This window comes from Athene noctua, chromosome 15 (assembly GCF_965140245.1).
Source record: "Athene noctua chromosome 15, bAthNoc1.hap1.1, whole genome shotgun sequence".
NCBI lineage: Eukaryota > Metazoa > Chordata > Aves > Strigiformes > Strigidae > Athene > Athene noctua.
In genome coordinates this window covers 10,981,190-11,003,032 of record NC_134051.1, presented here as the reverse complement: position 1 = coordinate 11,003,032, position 21,843 = coordinate 10,981,190, and the positions used below count along the sequence as shown (strand labels likewise).

General features: G+C 37.2%; 1 protein-coding gene across 1 annotated transcript in view; it reads left to right on the top strand.

Annotated features, from left to right (window-relative positions):
* LMTK2 (lemur tyrosine kinase 2) overlaps window positions 1-21,843 on the top strand; it is a 44,047-nt gene that overhangs the window by 16,492 nt on the left and 5,712 nt on the right. Inside the window, exons 4-12 of the mRNA XM_074919125.1 lie at window positions 1,180-1,253; window positions 1,775-1,893; window positions 3,277-3,364; window positions 11,235-11,368; window positions 14,485-14,569; window positions 15,192-15,313; window positions 16,803-16,952; window positions 17,210-20,129; window positions 21,660-21,795. Coding sequence (XP_074775226.1) covers window positions 1,180-1,253; window positions 1,775-1,893; window positions 3,277-3,364; window positions 11,235-11,368; window positions 14,485-14,569; window positions 15,192-15,313; window positions 16,803-16,952; window positions 17,210-20,129; window positions 21,660-21,795 — 3,828 coding nt within the window. The remainder of the gene's footprint in view (window positions 1-1,179; window positions 1,254-1,774; window positions 1,894-3,276; window positions 3,365-11,234; window positions 11,369-14,484; window positions 14,570-15,191; window positions 15,314-16,802; window positions 16,953-17,209; window positions 20,130-21,659; window positions 21,796-21,843) is intronic.

Sequence of the window (21,843 nt, the reverse complement as noted above, 5' to 3'; positions counted from 1 at the left end):
ATACTACTTCACACATAATTTTTACATACATGGCTTGTCTTGCTTCATCATTAGATATTCAGGTTCTAGCAAAATTTCTGTACCTACAAATTTCAAGAAACTGTCAGTGTGCCTTTAATACAAAAGAAATGTTATTCCTCAGTGTTTTAATGAGTGAGGGAAAATTATCTGTGAAAAATTTTGTCAGCTATTCTACATTGCCATAATTGTTTAAACTATACCTTCTGTCACTAGAAGTTATTTTGCCAGAAGTAAGAAGTATGCTTGAATAAGGTACACTGGTAAAAATGTAGTGGTATGGATACAGGTTTCTCTGTGCTTAGGAGCACATTGACAGTATATTGTAGAGCTGTAGCTATTCCGGTAAAATAATACTGCTGTGAATGTGGCTTATGGAAATACAAATGTGGGCTAGAAGTCTCTGTCAGACAAGCAGGAATGATGGAAAGTTTTTGTGTGCATTTATTAGTGTTCCTAACCAATTAGGCAGCAGAAGAATAAACACTGCTGAATCTCTTCTGTAGTGCAGAGTCTGCCATTGTTACTGTCCATCCTTTGCTGAGATCTGGGTCTTGTTTTCTATACTTTCCCTCTCTGGACTCTTTATGTAAAGTATTTTTAGTCAGAAAATGTCCTCCTTCCAGATGGTAACTATAAGTAGGGCAGTTAGGCTGAAGAATAAAGTAGTCAAACCCTTTATCTTAAAATGGTAACTCTCTGTATAACTATAAATGTTAAGATCTACAAGCAATGAGTATTGTCTTGAGTTTTCTACTTTTATTTACATAGGAAACTTTTGTAAGTAGGTTAACTGCTCTACCCAGCTACAGGGTATGATACACTTTTATATTGGAATTAGAACTTGGCCTTCTTGTTTTCTTGCTGAATGTGTTAAAAATCAGAAGTTTACTTCTGGTAATGAGAATCTCAGTGTTTTTGTAGGGGGTGTATTCTAGTATGGTTTAAAAGCTGGAGTTGAGAAAAGTTTCATTTGAGTGCTATTGTCACAACATTATCTTCATACTTCATCGATGTCTGGGGTTTGTTGCTTGATCTGAACGTATGCACATGATTGGGAATAAATACTGTAGGATTGCTTGCATTATTGCCTCAAAGTGGATGAATTTGGCCATCTGAGCGGTTTGATACATGTTACATTTGTTTCATTGTGTGTGACAGATGGATCAAAGTCTCAAGTTGCACGTCAGAGTCTAAACTACATCCAGGAAATTGGAAATGGCTGGTTTGGAAAGGTGAGGAGTTATCTTTTGATATTGTCCTGCAGCTTGAGTCTGACTAAGGTACTGTATTTCCCTTAAAATGGTACTCTTAAAAAGAGAAAAAAGCAAGAGCATAAGAAAAACTGACATTGAAATTAGATGTTTCCTTACCTGCGCTTTATAGCTGTAATAACAGCACTAATCAGTGCTTCTTTAATTTACATGAAGCTTCTTACCAGAGTTACTTATTAGGTAGATATTTCATTTATGTGGATTTGAATTAATACATTCCTGTGATTATCAATTCTTTCTAGGAAAAAATCTTAAGTAAATAAGTGGTCTTTACTAGAAAACATGTGTTTTGAAAGTTGATATATAGGTCACTTGTCAAGGTTTATTAAGTATGGGCGTTTAATTATCAAAGCTCTGCATGCATTGGCAAAAAAGCCAGAAAAACTTTCTTACAGTATGTTTTTAGCTCTTATTTTTCTTTGCAGAGAAACTCAAAAATTTTTTTCCCTCTGATTAAAGACACAATGATTATCTTCTTTCAGGTTCTGCTTGGAGAGATCTACACAGGCACTAGCGTAGCAAGGGTAATAGTGAAGGAGTTGAAGGCAAGTGCAGGTCCCAAGGAGCAAGAACAGTTTTTAAGAAATGGAGAACCCTATTAGTAAGTGACGTTTCACAGCTTGGTTAACTTACACACTTCATAATACTGCGTATGAATTATGAACATATCTTTTGTTCCGTGGTGTTGTCCCTATTTGCTCTCCCTTATAACCGAAATGCTTGTCTTTAAAAAGTGAAAAACAGACAATCCAAAGTGAGCAAAATTTGGGTTTGCTTAGAAATAAAAATAAGCTTTTTGCTTAAATGTGTTTGGTAGTTATTATTCATGACTGGGAAACACAATTGTTTTGGTTTATCAGATTTTCTTCTACAGCTGTTTGGAACAAACTCCTGGTTTTGCAAACTAACCTTATGCCTAATTGCCTCTGAGAAATAAGGTTAAAGCCATATACTTGTCTTGTTAGAAGCAGAGGAACTGGCAACACATTGTTACCAGCTTAATTTCTTTCAGGTTCTCTTTTTTCAAAAATTTAAATGCAGCATAGTGATAAAACCAAATTTTGTTCAGATAGCTTGCAAGGATGCTTGTGGACAAAAAAACCCCAAACCAGAATTACACTAACTTCAGTCCAGTAGTACTCTACAACTGAGAAATGCCAATAAAAAAGGATTGTTTAGTGTTCTCCTCCTCTTGTGTTATGCTTGAAGAATACTCACTTCTAGGGGTTGAGTCTTTGTAAACTAGAAAGGAATTTGTTATATTAAAGGGAGTGTAATTTCTCTTCCTTTGTTTTGGGAATAGTGAGAATTCTCTGAAGAGCTAACTGTCACAAGTTAATGGCTGTTGTAGATGATGAGAGGGGCATGTTGTAGTTAACTAGACATACCTCAGTGTGGTTTACCTTGCCTGACTATGCTACAAGTGGTCAGAGAGCTCTCTATTCTTAATGCTTCCTAATGTCCTAGTTATATTTGTATTTAGGCTTAAATTGTTGGCAGTTGTCAGAAGAAGAACTCTCATGCCTTCTGCTACATTGGCATAAGTGTTTTTGAAGCAAATTAGAAAAAGTAACTTATCTGGCTGGGAGCTAACCTGGCTAAAAAAAGGTTTAGCTTTTAGCCAGATTGGTTCCTTGGTGTAGTTTGCGAACCAGTTGCATGTGCTAATTTTAGGTATAAGGGATGGTGGGAGGATGGGTGTGACTTTCTTGTGGCAGTGCTGGCTTTTGTGGTTTTGAGATCCTCTGACTTTCAGCTGCTTTTGATATGCTGCAGCAATACAAAGGAGATAGAAGGGTGTAAATGGAAATCTGTGCCTTTGGATACTTTCACCTTCTGTTTGTGATGTACCCCCCCTCCCCACCCCCTGCCCCCCACCAGTGTTAGGTGTTGAAACTTGTGATAGGGATTTCAGTGTGTTGCGTTAATTGCAAATAATGTATAATATGATCTTTCTGCCTTTAACTGTATTTTTTCACTTCAGCATTCTTCAGCACCCAAACGTTCTCCAGTGTATTGGGCAATGTGTGGAAGCCATTCCTTATCTCTTAGTTTTTGAGTTCTGTGACTTGGTAAGTGCACTTACTCAAAAGGCTGAAGTTGTTTTTCCATTGGTGTAAATTGTATGTAGTGTATTTACTGTCCTTCACTCATGAAATGATTCTTTATCTTTCTGGGAAGTTTTTTTGAATAACCAGAATTTAGGAAGACAGACTTTTTTTGTTTAGAGACAGACCATGTCTTGTTTATATTCTTTTGAATTCGTCATGTAAAATCTAGGTGCTTGTGGAATGTTCTGAAGAGGAAAATAGCTGTTTTTTCTTTAATAATGGAATTACTAGTCTCTTTCAAGCCTGCCTACATCATGTAACAGTGAGCTTGGAGGGGAAAGGAGGTCATAGAAGGAAGCTTTTTATTGCAGTCCACTATCGCAGGCACATGCTCACATCACATCCTAAATTCTGTTTTTTATCTTTGCAGTCTTAGTGTGCTTTTATTACCATGTCTATGAAAATGTTGACTGAGGAAAACTGAGCAAAGAATTTCTTCTCTTCTGCCTCTCTCCCTCCAGACTGCCCAGATTTTACCCATGCTGTGCAGCTTTGGGCTAAAATGCAATGGTGGGCTCACCTGCAGAATCAGTAATGTGTATTGTAATAGCTAGAATTTTCAGTATCATCCCACTTCCTGATCCTTACTGTTACTATATTGTTCTTTTCCCTACTTTCTTATCCTTCCTTTCTTTCACTTCCCCACCTGCCCCAAGCAAGTGCTGCCTTGTGCTTCCTGAGCACCAAAAGAAATGCTAAGAGCACAGCGAAGTGTTCTCACTGCTTTCTGCTCTGCTGTTAGTGTCACAAAGGCCACTGAAGATGGGAGGGATGGTTGCACAAAAACCTTGCTCAGCCACTGCATTCCTGGGCATGTGTTGGAACTTACATGAATGTGGTGAGAAACTTTGAACTATGTCCAGTATACAGAGAATCTTTGGAGATTAAAATTTGGATATGGTGATTCATCCATGGTCTGGAAAGACCAGAATTGTTTTATTGTAGCATAACACATCTTCAGAAAACAAACCAACCTGGAACTCCAGGTGGCTATCTAAACATTGGCTAAATAGCTACTTTTAAAGTTTAGGTAGCGTTTAAAGCAGGGTTCCTTGCAAAACGTCAATACAGAAATGAACTCAGAAGTGCACATATTAAGAAATAAGTCTTTCAGAAGTAAAATAGCTTACATTTATAAAATTCAGTAAGATCCTTTTTTTACCAGGTTCACTACTACAGAATTTTCCTTTAAACTCAGGTGTGCAAATATGGTTTTAGTTGACATCGGTTGCCTCAAGCACTTTAAATAAGAGTTAACATGAACTTTTTGAGTTTTCTTGAGAAACATCAGTTAAACTATGACCTTAAATAACTATTTTTCATCACTGCTCTTCTGCTCAAACTTATGAGCTGTGGTAAATTAATGAGGCAGAAGTGCTGATAAAATCATTCTTCACTAAATGGAAGAAATGCCTGAACTCTTAAAATGACTGATCAAAATGAAATGTTTCTTTTTTGCTAAGAATTAAAAAGTAGGTGCCTAAGGTTAGCCAGATAATGTTTTTTATAGTTTTTCAATATGTAGAAATAGAATACTACTTACTGATTTTTAAACCTGCTACTCAAACTGGAGGTTCTTTAAAAGGAACTTTGAAAGAGAATTGAATTTTATAGAGTCTAATAGATACATATCCAAATCAGATTTAATTGTTGCCATGTTTTTAAGTAGTTAAAGATTGCCCTACTTTAAGTATACAGGAAAAAATTAATATTTTTGTTTGATGCCTGGTGATTAATGCCAGAAATTGTCATGATCCTGCAGAGTAGTCTGGAAAGGATTTTACTTAAGGGGATAAAATAGATTTTTTTACTTCAGCTGGGGGCAGTAAGCTTGACAGCCACAGTGGTAGTTTTATAAATTTGAATGTGGTTAGGTAATTTCTTTGGAATGGAAAATAAATATCTGTGCTGATTTCTATTCCAAGTGAACTAAAACTTGTTTTTAGAAAATTATAGTGAGTTAATCATGACTTTCATACTAACAGTCTGGCTCACGTAAAGAGTTCTTACTTGGTGGAGCTGAGTATCTCCTAGACATCATAGTATTTTATTCATTGTGTTCAGATATACAGGGGCTAGGCAGACAAAACGGTGTTCGCTTGAACGCTTTTATGCAGAGATTGAGATGAGTGCAGTAAGTTAGCTCAGTATGGCTGTATGTCACTAATTCCTGTTGTAGTCCCAGGGCCTAGTGTGGGAGGTAGCAGTATTGGAGTGAGGGGAGAGGAGAGACATGAAGAAGGGAGAAATGTGAAGGAAGCCAGACGGCACCATTTGGAATAGAAGGTATGGCTAGATAGCTTTTTATAGTAGACAGGTTTTTAGTGGAGTGTCAGTAGGCTGGTATTCTAGAAGCTGCTTTTTATCACTGTGGCTGGATGGCAGTTACTTGGATTTTTTCAGGCTTTTAGTAAGTGATTTTGAAAGCTGATAGCTTCTTTTATTTTTTATTTTTTTTTCTGAAATGGAGTAAATTGGGGGTATGGAGGTGATTTCAGAACATGGAAGAGTCTTATTCTTCAGCAGAAAGAACATGGGGCAGATGCGGTTGAAGTAGTTGACTAAAGGTTCTAGTGTCTGTGGTGACTATATATTGTTCAGATGGGAAGGATGAGAAATGTGTACGTGTTTTGCTAGCAGTAGTATAATGCTATGCTAAAAGCTCTTTACCTTGTGTTACTGGTATTGTGTCTGTTTATACAGCAAAGAATAAATTTGTTTTAATCCCTTGTACTTACTTTATTAAGAATTTGATGGTTAAGAAAAAAGGTGACAAATACGTCAACTGTGTTGGATAGGAAATTTAAATATCTTCAGATGACAAGTTCTTCTGAGGCTCTTTCAGCAATGTAGACCTCATTTTGCAAGTTTGCTCTATTAAGTAATGTGGCTATTCTGACCAACACACTCTAGAGGGTAGAGTGGCTGTTTTCTTTGCACGCCATCAAATTCGTAACTTAGCACAGCATGTCCCCTTTTTGCAACTTCTCTTACTAAGATTTGTAGCCTTTTTAGGGTCACTTGACCTTGTATAGCTGCTGAGACAGCCCTGTTGGGTTATCAGTTCCCAGGCTTCTTGGCACTGAAAGGTCTTGATCAGAGGCACTGGAAACTGGCACAGAGATACCAGAGCTAACTGTCGTGGTAGCAGTGCTGAATGTCATGCAGGCTAACTGATTTGTTTTCTTGGCTGTATAAACTACTTACACATTTCTGTTACTCGAGATTGCTTGGTTATATATGCAGTAACTGCATTTGCTAATGCTTAGCCTATTTTATAATGTAATCCAAGCTGCTGTGTGTCTCTTGCTTTGCAGGGCTGGGTAAGAAGCAGGAGAGGTCAGTTGCACGAGTGATTTAAGCTTTTAAAGCCTAATTTTCCTTTGTGTTAAAATTGTTTAAAGATTGGTAAATATAAAAAGAAATGCTCACTAAGTTCTTACACCCCCACCAACCCCACCCATATTAGTTTGCTTAGTATGTTGGTGCAGTCTGCTATGAATAGTTAACTGTTCACTGTTAAACATTGTAGAATGATGCCAGGTTAAAAATAGTGGTAGCTGGCTTATTAACTTTAATATATTACTCAGCCATGTGTGGCCAGCATTTTGTCAGCACAGCAAACCCTCTAATGGATTGACATAATTTATGAGTAAAGGAAAGTTATTCAAATGTGGAAGTAGCATGTATATTGTGAGGCTGATTTGCCTATCAAATTCTTACAGAAATTCTTCTTCAAGTCTTGCAATTCCCGGAGCAGATGAGATCAGCAGGATGCAGTATTTGCCTGGAATGCCCTCTAGCTTGCTTTAGGGATGTTGCTGTTAGCGGAAGGTGCCTGCCTGCAGTGGTTGGTTCTTTCTTTTGCTTGGTGGTCTTCCAGTTACTGCCACTTGAAAACATTATCTTCAAATCAAAAAAGAATCTTTGCAATGAAAACTTCTTAACCAAAGAGTGAACAAATCTGTTTAATAATCATAGTAAATATTGATATGAGGCAATTAGTAGATATATCGGTGGTATATGGTTTAAAAAAAAGGAGGAGGGCGTTGACAGGTCATGACAGCTTCAGAAACCAGATCTGTTGGGTTCAAAGACTCTTTATGCTCTCAGAACTGTTTAATGTTTGTTACACTTATGCCTAAACAACCTTCTGGTAGTATAGGTGCTGTATACCATACACCAGTTTCAGGCATTTTAATGGTAGTGGCTGTAGGTACTTACATGGCAAATCAACCTTGGAGTGTGGGGTAGGAGTAGTATTTTCAGTTGTCTGAAATTCAAAGGGGGCAATTATGTGGTATTGTGTGACTTGGCAGGTAGCTTTCTGACTTGGTAGAAAGTGTTCAGAAGACATAATTTGTTAACCTCTTTACACTTCTAAAATCCCATCATCAGTACATACTGGTTTAAAAAGTCATTTCAGCTATTTGTTTGGGTGTTCATGTGAACCAAATGCAGAATTTGCACGAACAAGAAAAGCAGAGTACTGCATGTAAATATGCCCCTGGCTTCTGGCTGTTACAGAGAAAAAGCATATTAAGACTTACTTACAAAGATGGCTGAACTGATCCTGACTAGAACTGAAAAGGATGGGAGAAAAGGTGAAATTTAGTTCTTCGTGGAGTCCTAGAAGAGGAGGAGGGAAGAGGCAGAGTGTCAGAGGAAGCTGGAGAGAAAGTGGAGCCTTCTTCTAGCATGACTATGGAGCTTTTTATATTTAGGCGTTTGCACAGTGAATTTTGCAGAACTTTAAATTACAAAACTATATTTATTCATATATGTATAACCTTTGATATTTACTGTGTTAAAAAATCTGTGTGATAAAGGGCCATTTTGTGGCTCATAAAATAGTATGGGAATAGTATTGATGTATTGGTACTGTCTGCTTGTAGGTAGGGAAACATCACAGGCTAATTCAGGCTAGCAAGGAGCTCAGGAGGTCTCCACTCCAACCTCCTACGCAAAGCAGTGTCAACCTGTGGTCAGACCAGATTTCTCAGGGCTTTGTCCATTTGGATCTTGAAAACATCCAAGGGTGGAAATGGCACAGTTCTGAGCAACATGTGCCTCTGCTGCAGTGTCCTCATGTGGAAAACAGTTTTCCTTGTACTCAATCTGAATTTCTTGTGTTTTAACTCAGGCCTGTTGTCTCTTGTCCTCTCTCCATGCACCGCACCGTAGAGTCTGGCTCAGTCTTTGATAACTTCACACATACTGGACAGCTGCTATCGGGTGCTCCCAAAGTCACCTTTTCTCCAGGCTGAATGAGCCCAGTTCCCTCTCAGCCTTTCCCAATAGTGAAATGCTCTGCCCTCCTGACTGTCATGTCCCTGTGCTGAACTTGTTCCAATCTGTTTTCTGTCTTGTTCTGGGGCAGCTGATACTGGACACAGGATCTAAATGTGGTCTAACAAGTGCTGAGTAGAAGGGAATAATCCCTTCCCTTGGTCTGCTGGCTCTGGTCCTGTTTAGGCAGTCCAGAAGGCTGCTTGCAGTCTTTGTTCCAGGGCACACAGGTGGTTGATGTTCAGCCTGCTGTCTACCGAGATCCCCAGCTCTCTTCCTGCAGAGCTGCTGCCCAGCTGGTCAGTCCTCAGTCTGTATTGCTGCAAGGAGCTTTTCCTTCCCAGGTGCAGGACTTGCATTTATCCTTCTGGAATTTCATGAGGTTCCTGTTGGACCCTTCTTCCAGCCTGTCCAGGTCCCTCCAGATGTCAGTTCAGCACTTGAGTGTATTCATTGGTTCCCCCAGATCGGTATAAGCCGTGTCATTTTAAAGCAATAAAAAAGAGAAAGTTTTGTATTTTTAACCTTGATTGTAGCCGAATTAGAATAGAATGGGAAAATGGAACCAGTATGTTTCAAGGTGCTGGATTTAATAAAAGTTGTATTTCCTGCAAGAATGTGTGCCTACATGAATAATTTAGTAAATAAGGGATGCCACACAGCATTGCTGTTACTAATGCATTTAAAAATTAAAAAGCAATTCCTTAGTGCGTTTCAGGCATCCTAGGAACTTAATCCACCTGAGACAAACCCTAAGTAACCAGTTGCTGTTTTAATGAATGACAATTTTGGAGAGTTTGACTTTCTTCAGGCGCTTGCTGCCACCTAGAGTCAGTTAAGCTTGGTATTTTTTTTATTTGTTAGGCTGCACAATTAGGCATCTGTGTTTGTTATGGACACTGTTAGTTTCATAGTTTTTGGAACCCTGCTCTAGTAAGTCTGTTCTTTCAAGGTACAAAGGGGGGTGTGTGTGTATGTAATGTTTATGCATATATACATATGTATACGGTATGATATTAAAGCTGTAATTGTAAGTCAGAAGACTCTTTGGGGAAACATTTTTTAAAATGTAATTCTGTAGGATGCAAATACATAAATGTTACTTAATTAGTAGCTAAAAACAGGGTAAAAAGAATGTAATGAAGGCTTCTGTAACATTAAACAGTATTAGTAGTTATGCATGCTTTCCCCCAAGGTGGTATAGCTACTTGCAGCATAAGTAGTACATAAAGAGCAGATAAAGGAAGAATAGCTGCTTGTGTGTACTCTAGAATCTATATTTAAAAAAATTAAAATGAAGTTGTTTTACATAGGAGTAGTGTCTGCTTTTAAGTAGACTGTCTCTTGCTTCTTATTTTATTAATTATAACACAGGTTTGTGACTGTCACCTTAGCTATCACTGCTCTGTTAGATTTGAATGCAGCACACAGACATCTGCTGCTTGAACTAATAGAGTTGTAAATTGTCACCCTCGATTAACTATGTTAAGGAGGAACGAGATGCTTCGTTTATAGCTCTGTAAGGTACATGGGCGCCAGAGGAACAGGAAATTTAGTGCTTTTCAGTCTTTTCTGAACATCAGAGTGCTTTTTAGCCAGTGCAAGGACTGCCTTCTTGTCTGGTCCAGCTCAGGACTTCCCTTCGGTCTCCTTCCTGGCCCAAGATTCAGGCAGACAATGGACATGGACAGTTAGAGCTCAGAATGCTACAGTGGTGAAAGAAGTTGTGATGTACTATATTGTGCAGTCTCAAAACAAAAGTATCCTCTGAAATAATTTGCTAAATTTACAGAAAGTCTGCATTTTAAATAAGAAAAATATAGGAGTGTTAGGTTAGAAGTCCAACTGTGAAAGTAAGGAACAATAATGGCATGAGAAACTTGTTCTCTTCCCTTGCTTGGATTCACTTACTATAGTCTTCCTTATCCTGAATGTTAGACAACTTTCAGTTATTCTCCCTATATTTCAAAGCTGTTCTTTTTTTTAGTAATGTTTGGAGTACTTCTGTGGGCTCATTAATTATGTGTCTGTTGCTCAGCTTTGCCTAGGTTCAGTAAAACTGCTGCCATCATCTGAATTCTTTGACTGGAGTGGGATGTATTACCATGCTTTTTATATCTAAAGCTCTGGTGAGCTGGCAATGTCTGAAACCCTTTTCTCTAGTCTCTCCCTTCTATCTCCTTGTACATTCCAGACAGTCAGCTTTGCTGTTTTGGAACACTTGAAAACTTGTTTAAAAACAGAAGCTCATCAAATTCTGTTTTTTAATGCGAAGTATTATTGTGTGACAGGTTTTATGTGGCAGTCTGATGTAGGATGTTAATTACTAAATGATGTGATTAAAAAACCCTTAAAAGGACAATACTGTATGCCTTAGATGACTTCTGTAAGAATCCTTATGGGGACTGGAAACTTGAGGAGATATTTTTTTTTATTAAGACAAATCTGGTTAATAAGTTATGTGGTAGTTGGTTCTTCATTAAATATTTTTCAGATTCAGCCAGCATACAAGGCTGATAAGTATTTTCAACTTCTTTTGCAGGGTGACCTAAAAACTTATATCTGCAATGAGCAGGAACACATCAAAGGAGATTCACAAATAATGCTGCTACAGAGAATGGCGTGTGAGATTGCTGCTGGACTTGCTGTAATGCATAAACATAATTTTGTGCATAGGTATGTTTTCCAGATTAATTACTTTTAGTTATGATGCACTCTAAAATTCATGGAAATATTTTCATTAAAATCTGTGTATTGAAGCTAGTGTTTTAACAAACTTCTATCTAACAACGTATTCTAAGTCATGAAGTTGTGATGCTTATGAAGGTGCTAATTCAACTGCAGCGGTGTGGTGTTAAGCTCCCACCCGGCTGAAAGCTGATCACTTACATTTTTAAGTTTGCAGCCCACAGAACACAACCTATTGCTAAGCCAATCCAGAAGATGTAGTTGTTTGATTAATTCTTGGCCAAGTTAAGTTTGGTTTGTTTATTGTGAGGGGAGGGATGTTAGAATTTTGTGAGAATGAGTCTTAACCCGCTGTGTATTTTTAATAGATTATAGGAATTTAAAACTTGTGTTTCATGGTCTGTTATATTTGTAACTAACAATGGGAAAAAAAATATAATGCTACTTTTCTAATGCAGTAGGGGAGAAGCTGACTTCAGATGAAAAAATCTGATTGAAGCAGGTATTCTCTCACTGAATTATGGTTCATGTAACCTTCTAATCTTCAGTAATGAAGGTAGTCAGATTTAGAAGAAATCATAATGGGAAAACAATTTTAATTGGTGGGGAAAATGCTTTATTTCTTTAATGCAATCAGTAATGAAAGCATGGCCCTAGTTTTAAAAGGAAAAAAGTATTCATGAAACATTCAAGGAATTAGAAGATATCAACCTTAGACTTGTCATGACTAAAATACTACAGAATACTTGCTCCCCAAACATGGCTTACCTGATGAAACCTTGGGTATCACAAGATAGTTTATTTTGGTTTTATATCGAGTCAGTATGTTCTTTGCTGTAGAAACATCACTGGCATCATCCCTTTCCGCAAGTTAGGAACTTGTGCTAGAGCTTATCAATGCACATCTTGCTACTTTAGAGAAAACAGAGACCTTGTGTTCAGGGAGAAGCTGAACTATCAAACTGAAGTCTGAAAAGGTGCAGGTGTACAACAGCAAAACCCCAAGAAAACTCCAAAGCCTGAACTCAGCTGGTGTCTGATGGGAAGAGCTACTCTTTTAACCTGTTGAACAGTTTCAAATGACATGAAGGTAGTGCCAAGTGTATCTGTCAAACTGAGTGATCACTGTTTCTTGTATTGCAGCAGCATGGCTCTGTAGGTATTAAATTCAACAATACCTTTTCAGTGAAATACAGTTAAATTTGATAAATAATTATTCTGTGGATCAGCAGGATTCTCACTATAAATGTTTACTTCTAGCAACACTATCCTGATGCTGTCAGAGTAAGTGGTAAAGCTCCAGCATCAGTGATTTTGTTGTTAGTGGTAAATTCAAGCAGCCAAAATTATACTTTCTCTTCCAGGATATTTAAGTAAATAGTATAAAACAAGTTGGCAAGCTTTGGAGCATACTTCAGATGTGTTTTTGACCTGTGTAGTTCTATGCCTCTGGAAAGAAAAACATGTTCTTCTGTCTCTGAAGGAGGGAAACTGTGTGGCTTTCAGACCATTTGTATTTCAGACTTTTTTTAAGCCACACAAGCAATGGTAGAGTTTTTCCAGTGCAGTCAGTGCACATAATTGCCTGGTACCCTTCTGTGAAACTGAGAAGCAAAACATTTGAGATAGCTGTGACAGCAAAGAGCTCCACAAACTACAGTTCTGTAGTAAGCATGCAGCTTCGTTAAACTTGCATAAAGTTCTGAGTCTGTACAATGAGTTTCCTAAAACAGCTTCTTGGTATTACTGCAGCAGCACTGCTGACTTATAAGTACTTGTGGGCTGGTGTATGGTGGGAACTGGAAACAACTTCTGTGGGTATTCAAAGGCTTTTTGAGTTGTTTGTTAAACTTCTATGGAATACATTACTTTTCCTGATGGTCTTTTTTGAATACTCTCTGTAGTTCTAGTTCATGTGTAATGTATGGGTTTGTTATTTAGAGGAACTTAACTATAGGTATAAGGTATTATTAGTTGCTTAGTATCATATAGTGAATTAAGTATTTAAACCTGATCTGAATTGTTGATAGATTTTGCTTATGACAATTAAAATGCAAGACATGGAGTGATAGCTGTTATCTGGAGAGGGACCTACATCACTCAAGCATGTGAATAGCCAAAGTAATCTGCATGATAAGATTATTATTAGAATTAAATAATTGCATATAAATTCTGTGTGTAGTTTGAATGCTTAAGACTATACTTCACTGTTCTGGAGAAGTTACTACATTTTGAACTTGTTTGGAAAGGACAGTATAATAGTCTGGGGGTTTTGTATAAAATCTTTACATGCAATTGCCTTCTCACTATGTTTTCTTTGGATTCCAGAACACAGATTGTGTTGTGATTGTGTGGCTCTAAATTGATTCTGTTTTGAAAATGTGGGAGGGCCTAAGGGCAATCATATACTTCAGGCCACAAAACAAATCTTGTCCGATAAGTTTATTGTAAGGAGAGGCCCTATCAGTGTTTGTGTTTTCTGAAAGTGATGAGTGTTTACATAGAACTACCATGTCTGCATATTCCAGTGAGACAGGGAATCAATTGTTGGCTTGTATAGGTTCTAAAACTTAGTTCTCTTGTTGCTTACATTTTCATTATCTTAACACGTAGTTTGGATCAAAGTAGTACTTTTGAAATTTATCTCCCCAGTTACTGTGCGTGGGTTTGCATTATGAGTTGGTCTTTTGGAGTGCATGGACTGGTTTAATTTCGTTCAGAGCAAATCAGAAAGGTTACTTCAGGAGCACACCTTTCTTGCACCTAGCTTGCTTCAGCCTTTAGTAGGATTTACGTCTATGGGATTGGACTACAGGTCATGTGAACAAAACTGTTGAAGTATATATAGTGTGGATGTTGACTCTTCAGCACTACTGTGTCATATTGTTGATCTGCTATTATGGCCTGTACTTGCTAGAACTGTGCATAACTTCTTTTTTTTGGTGCTTTTTTTAAGAATTTTGTTAGCTTTTCATTTGATACTTTAAACTGTGGCCTGAATGTTCTAAGAAGTGTCACTTGTCACAAGTGTTTAACCCACTTGTCTGTATTTGCACTGAAAACTTCTTGGTTTGGTCTCATTATTTATTTGCTTGCTTTTTCAGTGACTTGGCCTTACGAAATTGCTTTCTTACATCCGATTTAAATGTCAAAGTAGGAGATTATGGTATAGGATTCAGTAGGTTTAAGGTAAGTTAATCTAGTCATGTACTGCTTTTTTTTTTTTAAGTATTTGGGGCCTAAGGTTATAACAAGCATACTTTAAAGTTATAAACTGATACTAGATTGTCCTTTTTGTGAATAATGGACTTGAACTGCCAAATAACTGTAGCAAGCTCATGTAACAGAATCGATGATCTTTCTAGGGTTGAGTGGAATTTATGCTGTAGAAGGAAGCTTCTGGTTAAATCTGATTTTTTTTTTTTAGGTTCTATTTACAGTAGTCCTAAAAAATGCACAAATTCATTTTAATGTTTTAAGAAAGGAAAAAGTCAAATTTCTTAATGAAAATGTGCATAGTATTTAAATATATCAAGAAAGCAAAGAATTCAAGGCATTAATTAAAAATGCTTTCTGAGTACCAACCTTAAACAAGAAGTTGGCATTCGCTATTTCTAGTATGTAATGAACTGTGAATGCCTTTCCTATAGCATTATTCTCTGCTACTTGGGGAAAATGGGATTAATTTTTTTAGTTCTAACTTTTTGCATAGGGATCACATAAAACCATATTAAGGAAAAGACTGTCAACTTGTGGAAGTTGATCCAATGTTTGTTCAGTCTGTCTTTGTTTTCTTTTATCAATAATTTAGGAAGATTATATTGAGACAGATGAGAAGAAACTTTTTCCTCTCCGATGGACTGCACCTGAGTTAGTAACAAGTTTTCAAGACAGACTGTTATCAGCAGAGCAAAATAAATACAGCAACATATGGTATGTAGTAGACTTTAAAATCACTTCAAGAGATTTGTGAACATATTTTCACAAAGGAGTAAATAATATTTATAGTTAAATTGAATATTGGCCTGATGAAAAAGTAAATAAAACTTTTTTTTATTTCATTGAATGTACAGTATGTTGATCTCTACAAACCTGAAACTGTATCTTGCTTTGGGAGGATGCATAGAAATCTGTTGAGAGAACAGTTAGATTAAGAAAAAACATTTAGAAGAAAAACATGCAGAAGAAAAGGTGTTTATACTAATAAAAGTCATTACTGTGTATTTGCCAAATGCCTTCAAATGTTTATAAAGGAAGGAAATGGTAAATGGTTTTTCCAGTAATGTAACAGCTGTGAATGACATAAAAAGTTGATACCACTAGAGCCCGATCAAGTTCCATTGGTAGAACTGTAGCATCTTAATTTCTTGCTGCAGCATATGAGGGCTGCAACTAATTGTCCCTGCTACCAAAGAGCTTATAGATAATGGCTGGTGAAAATCTTGAAGATGAACTTTTTTGAAATCACTTCAATTTTCAGTTCCTCAGAAATTTGCATAATGGAAATTGAGGTTTAGGCTAAGAATTTTGAAGACATTGTAGTTAAATTCCTACTTTTATATTCTAAGGTTGTTAAATAGTAGACTAGGTTTTCTTTGCTAATTTAAAGGTCGGGTTGCAGAAATCAAGTGGGATAGATAGAAGTTATCTAAATACTGATTTCCTTGCACTCTTCAAGCAGGCTTCCTCAGATCATATTGTTCATCTAAACTAGAAGCAGCCAGGGTTGTAAGGTTGCCAACTTGAATTTTAGTGCCTCTTATACAGAGTTGCTTTGAACGGACTTGGACTAGATTACTTCCCTTCCAATGTAAATTACTCTACTGTAATGCAGAGTCAGTTACTTTGCATTTTGAGCAAGGAAGGGTTACCCAAAGATCAGCATCAACTCTAATCACTGGAAATGTGATTAGTGTTGTATGCAGTATACATGTATGTATGTATACAGCACTGAGCAAAGAGGTGGCTTCTGAGTACTGCAGCTTAAAACCAAGTAATTTTATGAAAAGTGAAACAAAGATTAGTTTTCTAGCAGTTAGACCCATAACTGCAATTTATGGTGAAAGCTTTTCCTACTGTTGGACTAACCATAAGGTTTTTTTGTCTTCCTTCTCTAAATAGGCATTTTCTGGTTTTTTAATTTGTGGGGGTTTCTTCCATAATTGAATCATTTGCAGCCTCTTATATTTTGTTGCCTTAATTGGTGTTACCTTCGTAGTCATTGCCTTCAAGCAACTTTATTTTTGAGGCTTCTAGCATTCTGTCAAACAAAATGAGTTAACAGGTTCTGAAGTTAGTATAGAACCAATGGGAGAGTGATACTTGTTTCTTCTTGCCATTTATGCTTTGCACTATCCTTACTTTCTTAGGAAAGCAACTTCAAAATAGTTCTTGGAATGCAGAGTCGTTTGCTCTTTTTCAGGTCCCTGGGTGTAACATTATGGGAGCTGTTTGAGAATGCTGCTCAGCCTTACTCAGACTTTTCTGACAGGGAAGTCCTAACCCATGTCATAAAGGAGAAGCAGGTTAAACTCTTCAAGCCACGTCTGGAGCAGCCATACTCTGATAGATGGTAAACTTTAAATGTTTTTATTCATTCTTAAAGTTGCTGAAAGCTTCTCAAATTACTGAGGTCTCTTGAATATACTTAAATTGTGACATGGAATCATGTTCCTGGGAAAGAACCCCTAAAGGGAGTAAAAGGAATTGCTATAGATGGGAATTCCTGCCAATGATATTAATTGTTGCTCCTTAGTTTGTTAGATATCTGAATCTTATAAACTCCTTTTCAGTATGAAACCTACTGAAACATGTTTCTTATTTGTATAGGTATGAAGTTCTGCAGTTCTGCTGGCTACCTCCAGAAAAGAGACCAACAGCAGAAGAAGTGCATAGACTTTTAACTTACCTTCGCATGCAAAGCCAAAGGGACTCGGAGATTGATTTTGAACAGCAGTGGAATGCTCTTAAACCAAACACCTCAAATAGAGAAACAAATAATTCTGCATTTCCAATCTTAGATCATTTCACAGGAGATAGACTTGGCCATGAGATGGAGGAAGTTCTTACTGTAACTGAAACAAGCCAGGGTCTCAGCTTTGAATATATCTGGGAGGCAGCTAAACATGATCATTTTGATGAATGTGGTCATGTGAATCCTGATGAAGCGATGACATACACAAGTATTTTCTTTCCGGTGGAGGTTTTTGAGAGGTCGCTTTCAGAGCAAGGGTCGGGAGCACAGGATGGAAGTGGTCAAGAAGCATCACTTGCTGTCCCTGGAGTGTTACCTGTGTTTGATGCACATAAGCTTTCTGTTGGAAATGACTACTATATCCAATTAGAGGAAAAAGGAAGTGGCTGCAGCATGAATTTTGATAACCAATCAGTTGTGCTAACTACAGAAGTTGATCATCAAGAAGCTGTGCAAGAAAAAAGTTCTCATTTCACGGTTCTCAGGGATCTTGATGTTGAAGAATCTAGCACTGACGGGGACTTCTTCCACTACAATACTGATACTAAAGAGGAATTTTTGCCTGCAACCAGCAGTCCAGAAAGTCCTTTCCAGAATATGTTTAATGACATTGACAGATCAGAAGAATTGACAAACAGAAAAATACTTAGTTTTGTTGAAACAAATGAAATTCCTAAAGACTTTAAACCAGCTGTTTTAAACTCAGACACAGATGCTAGAAAGGCAGTAGGCCTTTCTGAGAAGGAGTATTCTAGTCATGCTTCTGAAAAGGAAACCGTTTCCTTATGTGAAAACATCTCTAACCAGTCTGACTTGGTAACTTTAGAGGAACTTTCTGATAACTTCTTATTTCTTCAAGAGAAAAACTTATTAACGGGGTTATTGTCTAACAAAACCAGCAGTGATTATGGGCAAAAGCCAGAAGGTGTTCTAAAAAGTGTATTGGAAACGTCAAATAGAAACTCTGTAGAGCCTGAGCCTGTGCTGGCTGAAAATGCACAGGTCTTTTCTTTAATACATGAAAATCTTAGAACAGTGAAAGACGAAAATTTTAACCCAGTGACAATGAATAAAGATCCAAATTCTCAGTCTTCGACTGCTGTAGAGATGCAGGCATCCTCTAGTCCATCTGCAGCACATAGGTCATGTGATAAACATGCAAATATTTCTTATTTGAAGGATGAGGAAGAATTATTAAATGTGGAAGTCAATGAAGTTGTGTCCTGTAATATTGATATTCTCTGTCAAGAAGAGTTATCCAATAATGCCAAAAATAATAATGTTGGAAACAATCCATATTATGGTGTTGCTGTTGAAACAGATGAGTGTGATGCACAAATAAAACAGGGAATTCTTTTCAAGTCTGATGTAGTAGCTTTTAATAGAGAAAAATGTGGTGATCAGGAAGATGCAAAAAGAAACTTGCAAGATAAGTCTCCTATATTAAAAAAAGATGAATGTTTATTGGAAGAAAGGCAAGAAACATCAAAGAATTTTGAGAACTGTAAGGATGTTCCAGAAGAGGTGACCTTAATTTCTGTTGCTACTTCAGACTGTACAAGTCAGGATAGTCTTTTGGAAGACAGCCCATCTCCTATACAAACTGTGGAACAAGCCTTAGAGACGCCCGATTCTTTGGATTCTTTAGATGTAAATGAGGTTTTAGAATCTTTACAGGCTCAAAGTCCTCAGAAACTTTTGCCACCCGATAGACCTGCTGACAGTGGCTATGAAACAGAGAACCTGGAATCCCCAGAATGGACTTCTCATATCACTGTTGAGGATACTTCTAGTGTAGATACTCCTCTCTGTGTTGTCAGTGAGAGCAATGTCAGTGCTTTACCTTCTAATCCAGTCATAATTGTTTCAGAAGCAGCAGCTTGTTTAGATGCAGTGAACAGCAATTTTGAAATAAGCCCAAAGGTTTTTCTGGGTGGAAATCAAAACTCCTATAGAGACTCTGCCTATTTCTCTGATAATGATTCGGAGCCAGATAAAAGAACTGAAGAGACTGTAAATCTGTCAAGAGAGACGATGTGTGTTGTTTCTTCAAACAGGGGAGAGAATAGTACAGAAGAGGATTACAGTTTTGAAGAGAGACAGCAAAAATGTGATGTAAGGAATTACCAGGATACCAGTAATGAAAATACAAAATTAGAACTAAATCACAACTTAGAGATCCAAGAGATGGATGTAAGGATGCAGGAGTGTCCTGATGAGTGGTCTGAGGCAACTCTGAATTCCCTGGAAGTATCAATGGAAAGTAACCTACAGGATGAAATAAAACTATCTGAGACTTCCCATAAAACTGTCTCTTGTGTTGGCACTAATACTTCAGAACTTCTTTCACACAGAGACTTGAAATCTCTGCATAACATACACAGTCCTTTAGATTTGAGTAACAGTGAGAAGTCCTTCTATCACACTGAAGGACAAAAACTGAAAGAGCCAGATATTGAAGGAAAATACCTTGGCAAACTCGATGTTTCCGGAATGCTTGATTTAGAAGATGGTGATGATGCGGATGAGGAGGATGAAAACAGTGATTCTGAGGATGACATGAGGACTTTTCATATGCATAGTCTGAGTTCTGACAGTGAAGATGAAACTGTTCATCAAGTACCCGAGATACTTACTGACAAGGATGATGGAAAACATCTGAGAAGCTTGTTAAAACTTCCAAAACCTCTTGATGAAAGGCAGCATGAGCACTGGCAAAATGAGAAGAAGGCTGTAACGTTCTTTGATGATGTGACAGTCTATTTGTTTGATCAGGTATCTTTTTTTAATTATTAAATAAAGTTTTTGTTGGTTTGGGGGTTTTTTACACAACGTGGCAGAATAGCTTAATAATACTTGTGGACACATTGTTACCAGATCACCTTTCTTGTTTTGGCAGGGTTAGCTCTTGTTTGTGATGTGGGTTACTTTTTCTTTATATGTAAAGAAAAAACCCTTTTTTTTCTTGGCTAGGTGCAATTGTGTGCTGCTGGCACAATAGCGGCACTAATTTGAAGTGAAGGAGGATTTGGCTTTGGGCAGGGTTGGCTGCCAAATCCTGAATCTCTGTTGCTTTTGGACCCTTGACTGCATGTGCTGAATGAAACGTCTTTTTTGTGATGTCTTTCTGATGTTTATAAGCTGTATTTAATTTGAATATATGAGACAACATCGTTATGGACCAGGTTTCATTAATCTATTCTAACAGAATTTTGTTGTAACTTTGTAGAAACAGTTTATCTGTTTAATGAGTTGGAGGACTTTGAGTTTAAGCTCAAATGCCTTTACAAAAGAAAAAAAGAAAGAAAAAAAACAGAAACAAAAAACCCAAACCACAACCCCACTCTGAATTTTGTGTTAGGTAGCATGAAGGTAAATTTACATTAAACCATAATCAAACCTGAGAACAGTATTTAGATGGTAATGCTACTTTTTATTAATTCAAGTTCAGTGAAATACTGATCTGTTTATAAAATTCAGCATTACCTTTGTTTCCCTATCTGCTTTATCCATTTTTAACTTCTGTAACTTGATACAGAGGGATTGTATTTTAACATTATAGCAACTAAACTAGTACAGTGAGTTCAAAAGAACAGTCACATTGTCAAGCTTTGGAAATGTTGCTTATGATGACGCATATAAATATTAGAGATAACTGTGTTTTGGAATAGAAAACATAGGTGATATATTTCTGTTTAGGCAGTCTGTAGAATAGTAATCCTTTTGTCAGAGGGGAAGGAAAAAACTTAGCTGTGTTTAAACTGCTCTTAGTTCTTGAACTCTTATTACAGTAACTGATAAAATATTGGCTGCTTCAAATACTGGTCATACAAAGTCTGTTTTTTTGTCCTGAAGCATGATTAAGGGGTAAATAAATAAATAAATATAAAAATACATATATAAAACCCCCCCAAAAATAGAAGTTGGGATATGGGATAAGGCTTTATTAAAGAGGGAAAAAACCTACCTGTGTCAGGCTGATAAGGGAACTGTTTTCAATTGGAAGATGTTTTAGCTTTGTTCCTAGAAATATGAAACCTTTTTATATTGTAATATTTAAACAGTCATTTCCTGTGTGGATTTTAGCATAGATCTGATACAGTTTTCTTTAGAAATAGAAGTACATGCATATGCTTAATCTATAACTCAAAGTTTTGGTGTGTGGTGCTAACTTAAGAGTTGACAGACCATTTATTTCCATAGGCGGGGGTGGGGGAGCGTATTTTTGGCATGCTTGCATCTATCTATATGCATGGGTACATTGTGAGTACAGGAGAGTCAAATAAGTTATTTTGTTTGCCTTAGGAAACACCGACTAAGGAGCTGGGAAACCGTGCAACAGACTTGAACGGGGAAGGCTCTCGCAGCACTCCCGTTCCATCTTCGAGTTTTAGTTACTTAAATAGATTTGCAAATTCGGAAAGCTCGACAGATGAAGAAGGTACTGGAGTATATTTATACCCAGCAGGGGCTGAGACTGTTTTATGTG